At 39.6% G+C, this 7,260-nt stretch overlaps 3 protein-coding genes across 16 annotated transcripts in view; 2 read left to right on the top strand and 1 right to left on the bottom strand.

Moving 5' to 3' along the window:
• Nucleotides 1-7,260, top strand: part of LOC107626561 (putative disease resistance protein At3g14460) — a 60,081-nt gene that overhangs the window by 6,975 nt on the left and 45,846 nt on the right. The window contains exon 4 of one of the 9 annotated variants that reach the window (XR_002356532.1): nucleotides 6,945-7,120. The exons of the other annotated variants lie outside the window; for them this stretch is intronic. The gene's annotated coding sequence lies outside the window, so the exon portion shown is untranslated. The remainder of the gene's footprint in view (nucleotides 1-6,944; nucleotides 7,121-7,260) is intronic. 9 annotated transcript variants of the gene reach the window in all.
• LOC107626564 (putative disease resistance protein At3g14460) overlaps nucleotides 1-7,260 on the top strand; it is an 87,589-nt gene that overhangs the window by 40,562 nt on the left and 39,767 nt on the right. The gene's annotated exons all lie outside the window — the stretch shown is intronic.
• Nucleotides 1-7,260, bottom strand: part of LOC107626560 — a 37,038-nt gene that overhangs the window by 1,334 nt on the left and 28,444 nt on the right. For 2 of the 5 annotated variants that reach the window (XM_021114783.1, XM_021114785.1), the window contains exons 2-3: nucleotides 5,273-5,331; nucleotides 3,146-4,602 (exon numbers count right to left, since the gene is read on the bottom strand). In XM_021114783.1, coding sequence (XP_020970442.1) covers nucleotides 3,456-4,595 — 1,140 coding nt within the window. In that variant the 5' untranslated portion in view covers nucleotides 4,596-4,602; nucleotides 5,273-5,331 and the 3' untranslated portion in view covers nucleotides 3,146-3,455. Of the gene's footprint in view, nucleotides 1-3,145; nucleotides 4,603-5,272; nucleotides 5,332-5,546; nucleotides 5,581-6,057; nucleotides 6,135-6,319; nucleotides 6,897-7,260 lie in introns of those variants that run through there. The other 3 variants (XM_021114777.1, XM_016329463.2, XM_021114782.1) reach the window with 3 other exon arrangements.

Raw genomic sequence — 7,260 nt, 5'->3', positions numbered from 1 at the left:
TGAAAGACTGGATGAATCATAGACAACTCAGGCGGCAATGCCAAGCGGTAAGCAACTGCACCTATTCTGTCCAGTATCTCAAATGGACCAATGTATCGAGGACTAAGCTTGCCTCTTTTCCCAAACCTCATCACTCCCTTCATAGGCGACACTCTCAAAAATACCTGATCACCCACTGAAAACTCTAAGTTACGCCTTCTGTTATCAACATAAGTCTTCTGTCTACTCTGAGCTGCTAATAAGCATTCTCTTATTAAGTGAACCTTCTCAATCGCATCTTGTACCAAATTTGGCCCCAAAAGCTTAACCTCACCAATCTCAAACCACCCAATAGGTGACATGCATCTTCTCCCATAAAGAGCCTCAAATGGTGCCATTTGAATGCTGGCTTGATAACTATTATTATAAGAGAACTCGATCAAAGGTAGATAGCTGTCCCAATTCCCACCAAAATCTAGAACACAACACCTTAACATGTCTTCCAATATCTGGATCGTCCTCTCTGATTGCCCATCGGTTTTAGGGTGAAAAGCTGTGCTAAGATCTAGACGAGTTCCTAATGCTTTTTGAAAAGATTTCCAAAAATGAGAGGTGAACTGGGGCCCACGATCTGAAATAATGGGCACTGGAATTCCATGTAGCTTAACTATCTCATCAACATAAAGTTGAGCATACCGAGCTGCACTGAAAGTTGTTTTCACCGGAAGAAAGTGAGCTGACTTCGTCATTCTATCCACAATTACCCAAATTGAATCAAAACCTTTAAAACTACGAGGTAAACCTGTTACAAAATCCATCGTAATCCTATCCCACTTCCATTCAGGTATCTCAATCTGTTGCAATAACCCAGCAGGTCTTTGATGTTCGGCTTTCACCTGTTGGCAAGTTAAGCAATGAGAAACAAAAACTCCTATGTCTTTCTTCATGCCTTCCCACCAAAATAATTGTTTCAAATCTTGATACATCTTATTAGAACCCGGATGAACTGTGTACTTAGAATTGTGAGCCTCCTCCAAAATAGCTTTCTTCAAGTCGGGGTTATCTAGCACACATAAGCGTTGACCGCAACGCAATACATCTTGATCAAGAGAAAAGTCTGAGTTCCTCCCATTGCGAACATCTTCCATAAGTTTTCTTAGTTTCGGATCATCACCTTGTGCAACCTTGATCTGTTCTATTAGGGAAGATTAAGCTCGAACATGTGCTAAGAAAACTCCTGATTCTCCAAGGTCAAATTGAATTCCACCGGCCTCTAATTGATGGACTTCTTCAACAATTGGTCTCCTTCCAAGAGTGATATGGGCCAAGCTACCCATAGATTTTCTACTGAGGGCATCTGCTACAACATTGGCCTTTCCAGGATGATACAAAATGGTACAATCGTAATCTTTTAGCAACTCCATCCATCTCCGTTGCCTCAAATTTAAATCCTTCTGTTGAAATATATACTTCAAACTCTTGTGATCCGTATAGATTTCACAGGTCTCACCATAAAGGTAGTGTCTCCAAATCTTTAAAGCAAAGACGACCGCTGCCATTTCCAGGTCATGAGTTGGATAATTCTGCTCATGCTTCTTGAGTTGTCGCGAGGCATAGGCAATAACGCGGCCATGCTGCATTAATACACAACCAAGTCCTATCCGAGATGCATCGCAAAAGACTGAGAATCCCCCAGACCCAAAAGGTAAAACAAGAACTGGTGCTGAGGTTAGATGAGCCTTAAGTGTCTGGAAACTTTCCTCACAAGCTTCTGACCATTGAAACTTCACATTCTTCTGAGTTAACTTGGTTAATGGTGCAGAAATTCTCGAGAAGTCCTTGATGAATCGCCGATAGTAGCCGGCTAACCCTAGAAAGTTACGAATTTCTGTCAGTGTAGTAGGCCTTGGCCACTTCTGAACGGCTTCAACCTTCTTTGGATCCACCATGATTCCATCTTTTGATACCATATGCCCCAAGAATGTCACTTGATCAAGCCAAAACTCACATTTAGAAAACTTAGCATAGAGCTTGTGATCCCTTAAGGTTTGTAACACAATCCTCAAATGATACTCATGCTCCGTAGCACTTTTCGAATACACCAAGATATCATCGATGAAGACGATAACAAAGCGATCTAAGAAAGGTTTGAAGACTCGATTCATTAAGTCCATGAAAGCTGCAGGCGCATTTGTCAGACCAAAGGACATTACTAAGAACTCATAGTGCCCATAGCGAGTACAAAAAGCAGTTTTTGGAATGTCTTCCTCTTTTATCTTCAATTGATGGTACCCTGAACGCAGGTCGATTTTTGAGAAACAGGTAGCTCCTTGAAGTTGATCAAACAAATCATCAATCCTGGGCAATGGATACTTGTTGCGAACAGTTATCTTATTAAGCTGACGATAATCCACACATAGTCGCATCGTTCCATCCTTCTTCTTTACAAATAGAACAGGAGCTCCCCACGGAGAAGTGCTAGGACGAATGAATCCTTTCTCTAGCATATCTTCCAATTGAACTTTTAATTCTCGTAACTCAGTTGGAGCCATACGATAGGGAGGAATGGACACATGTTGGACTCCCGAAGCCAATTCTATGGAAAACTCAACTTCACGGTCAGGCGGCATCCCCGGTAGCTCATCAGGGAACACGTCAGGGAATTCTCTAACAATAGGAACCTGATCAAGACTAGGCACTTTGGCATCAACATCTCTAACAACTGACAGAAATCCTTGGTTTCCCTTATCCATCAATTGCATAGCACTCATAGATGAGATGATGCTAGCTAAAGTGGGACAGTCATCACCCTTAAAAACAAAAGGTGAGATACCCGGTATGTCAAACTTCACAGTTTTGGAGTAACAGCCCACATCAGCATGACAAGCTGCTAACTAATCCATGCCTAAGATGACATCAATATCTTCCATTGGTTCTAAAAGGATCAAATCAGCTAAGGTTTCAACGGTATTAATTCTAACAACACAAGACCGAAATACGACTCGAACCATCGTGGAGACTCCAAGCGGAGTGCCAACATGAAATGGGTGGGATAACAGTTCAGGTTGTTTATCGAAACGAGATGCAAGATGTGGAGATACATATGAATAATGAGAACCTGTATCAAATAACACTCGAGCATCTAAATAACAAACTTGTAAAGTACCTGCCACCACAGCATGAGAAGCTTGAGCATCTTGACGTGTTAAAGCATACACACGTGTCTGACCTCTTCCTCTTTGGCTCCCTCCTCTGTTATAGGTCTGACCCCTGCCACCTGCTCCTCTGCCACTAGGACCAGAAGAATTTCCAATGGACATAGCTGAAGATGATGGCATTGGTGTTGTAGGACGTGCAATACCTGAAGCAAAGCCTCCTCTAGGATTTGGACAATCCCTCCTAAGATGACCAGATTGACCACAACCAAAACATGCACCAGTAGCCTTGAAACATATACCGGAATGGTAACTTCCACACTAAAGACAATAGGGCTGAGCTGGCCTTGTCTGATTTGAACCCTGTGCACTAGATTGAGAGGTGCTCTTAACAAAAGGTCTGGGATTCAAAACACTCATGGGAGCAGATCCAGAAGAAGCAACCCCACCAAAAGATGTTTGAGGATGAGCTCGATACCCCGAATAACCTTGCTGATTAGTTTGACCATGATGAGACTGAAATCCTCCTAAACTAGATCCACCAGAAAATTGTCCCTTCATCTTGGGCTTCTTACCAACATCCTTAAAAGCATTTCTCTCTGCTATCCCAGCTTCAATTCCATAGGCAGAGTTTAGGACATCCTTAAAAGACATGCGTCCGACTTCAGGCATAAGAGTAGTGAACATAGGTTCTGCCAATCCATGAACGAAACGACGAACTTTCATCTCTTCTGAATTCACCAAGTACGGAGCACTCTTAGAAAGTCTAGTAAACTCCTTAGCATACTCAATCACTGTCATATTCTCTTGCCTTAATCTTTCAAAGGCAATTGCATCTTCTGCTTGCTTGTTAGCTGGATAAAATCGAGCAAGAAACTCTTCAGTGAACTCTTCCCAAGAAAGAGGAGGAAGTCCAGCTGCTTCTTTACTCTCAAGAAGAGACTCATACCAATATCTTGCTGAACCACGCAAGTTGTAGGATACTAACTCAACAGCCCATTCTTTGGTGCACTTGAGAGCTCGAATAGCTTTCTTTGCATCCTCTAGATATTGTTGTGGATCTTCATCCAATGAATCTCCATTGAAAGTGGACGAATTCAACTTCAAATACTTTTCAATTGACGGCTCTTGATCCCCAAACAATTGATGAACCCTATGAGGCTGAGGATTTGGCGCATTAGGAAGTCTCGCTTCACCCCTATTTTGATTTGTTAGAACCTGTAACACCGCATTAAGAGTTTGATTCATTCCCCTCAATTCAGCTGCTAAGTTTGGTTGAGCCTCTCTTACTGCAGGGTTCTCTTGAACTCTCTCACGGGGTATCTCTCCTTCGCGCCTATCAGCTATCCTTTGGCTCCTTGGCCTTTGTCGAAGCGCTCCAAGTGGCGGAGAAACTGCCCTATTGGATTCAGCAGTATCAGGAGCACCAACAGTTCCACCACGTCTTTTCTTAGGTGGCATCTTCCACCTATCGAGTAAGTAGAGCGATTGAATCACCAACGACATATGTATATGGAGTTCGAAGACAATAGGACAGACAGAAAGAATTATGAGACCAAAAGATTGAGGACAACTTCCTATAGGCCTCTAGTAACATCACACTTTGTGAAAATGGGCCGGCTTCCATTTGCACAATTGTGATCTTACTAAAGGACACTTGCTCCATATTTCACAGGAAAACCTAAGGCTCTGATACCACTTTATCATGACCCAAACCAAGCCATGACTGGCGCTCAAGGGACAAGTCCCTCAGCAAGCCAAACGACCAAATTTTCAGAAAAACGGACAGAATCTCCTCTGTTTCTAGGACCTTACCAACATAAATATTAACTCCCTGTATTAATAATAAACCTCCATTTCCAAGACAACAACAACAACATACTCCAAATTATATCCACAACCAAATATATCCAAAATACGCATCATATATATATATCAAGTTGATAACTAGAGTATATAGTTAAAACCATAAGTCTTACATAACCAAATCATAATCACTACCTAAACAGTTCAAGATTCAAAATAACATAACCCACACGAGGACCCTACCTGTGACATATGGAGCATTGACATAACTAGATTTTGAGCAAAGGTTCCATTACATAATTACTTAGCCCTTGGAAAGAAGAAGGGCTCACCAAAATGACTAAGATCTACTGAGGGGCAGGTGGAATGGAACCTGGAATGACTCCTGTATCTGAAAAACATGAGAATATAATAGGGTGAGTTTTGCAAACATTACATCTATAACCCACACGAGACAATACAGAGTTTACCTTGAAAATTATATTTCTTTTCAGATATGAGAAATTCATATTAATTAATTATACAAACATTAGATAAATAGTTAAGCGGATGAACTGAAATTGGAGTTCTCATTGCAGAAGTCAAATCAAATCAAATATTACACACCTAGGGCGGCTCCACCTCTAAGGGTAGCCCTTTCCTCTAGTGTGCCCGTACGGTATAACAGATCCAACGTGTGGCCTACACGTTAGGCTAGCAACGCCCCTGCTAGCTGAGGTCTGAGCCAGATGCATCTAGGTTAACGTTATAACCGCCGTTAACTACGGTTTTCTAGTCAGAGTCTCCCAAACCAATCCAAACCAAATCACTTATAAAAATCTCTAGTGCTTATAACATACTACTAAATTCCATAGCAAATCAATATATATAGGATTGCATACTAAAATTTAATTAAAATTTAATAAAGTTAAATAAGAAAACATGTATGCTTTACAAAATATATAAATATCGTCTCGTGTGTATTTTTATAAAATTGTAAGTTTCACAAATCAATATTTATTTTCAAAAATTCAGAAATCACAATAATAAAATATTTTTAAACTCCAAAATTAATGATTCAACATAGATATTGATAATAATATATTTAAAAACAATTATAGATATAATATCCACTCACAACTTGATTCCAAAGAACCGGAAGCAACTCTGAGTGCGTCAACGAGCTACCAAATGATGTCCAATAATTCTGCAACTCTAGAAATATGATAATAATGATATTTGTGAGCTACTAATATTGTCAATTAACATAATCTTACTCACCTTGACAAAAGCCCCAAATTTTCTAACCCCTAATAACCTTAATTCGGATTTATATATATCCATAAATATAGAGATGACAAAAATTAGGGATATGGCTAATTATTAAGTCAAAGAGTTACCTTGAAGCCTCAATAACAATTGGAACTCAAAGTTGAATGCTTCTTTCACTCATTAAGTTGACATTCCATGATTTGGGGTTTTGAGAAAATGAGATTTTGAATAAATAGAGATAGAGTAGAAAAAGAAAGGAAGGTAAGATGATGAAGATGAGTTTGATAATAGTGTGAAATTGCAAGAAGAGATGAGAAGATGGAAGAGTTGAATGAGAAGGGAAGAGGAAGGGAGGGTTTTAAGTTGTTGGGAAGAAATAGAAAGAAAATGAAAGAAGGAAGGAGGGGACGGGGGGTACCGAAGGAGAGGGGGAAGGGAAAAAGAAAATTTAAGTGGGGGCATGTGCCCCCCACGTGCTTCCACTTTTTTTTTTTTTTCCTCGGTTATAACAGTTGTTGTGCTGCAAGATTCATATAGGAATAATAAAAGGAATCAGCATGCATGAGCTATATAAGCTTTCAAGATAGAAGGATCAAGTTATTGTTATGTAGTCGTTTTTTTTTAAACCACAGTTTGAATCATTACATAAAATGAATAGTATTAGATGCCTATAATAAACTATTTCTAATATTAAGAGAAATGGTTCTGTAATAATAATTATTTTTTCCTTTTTGGATTTTGATGCATTATCAGACAGATTCACAAGGTGATGAAGGTATGCAGCTAATGCGGACAGGATTCAAGAATATGCTTTCCACATTTAAAGATGACAATCCTGTACCTGAAATAGTCATTAGAAGGTGAAGTTCTGGTGATGCCATCAGGAGCAATTTCATTCCTATCAGCTTCACTCATTGATCTTTATCTTGGTATGTGCAGTTTGTACATATATTAACCTGCAAAGATTCAAATGATTCAAGAAAAAGCATTGTCATAGAATATTTGATCTTTTTGGACTGAATTGAAGAGGATAGCTACAAATATACAGGGTTATTTTTATGGAAAGTCA

This window comes from Arachis ipaensis, chromosome B02 (assembly GCF_000816755.2).
Source record: "Arachis ipaensis cultivar K30076 chromosome B02, Araip1.1, whole genome shotgun sequence".
In the NCBI taxonomy this organism is placed as follows: Eukaryota; Viridiplantae; Streptophyta; class Magnoliopsida; order Fabales; family Fabaceae; genus Arachis; species Arachis ipaensis.
This window is presented reverse-complemented; position numbering and strand designations above follow the sequence as displayed.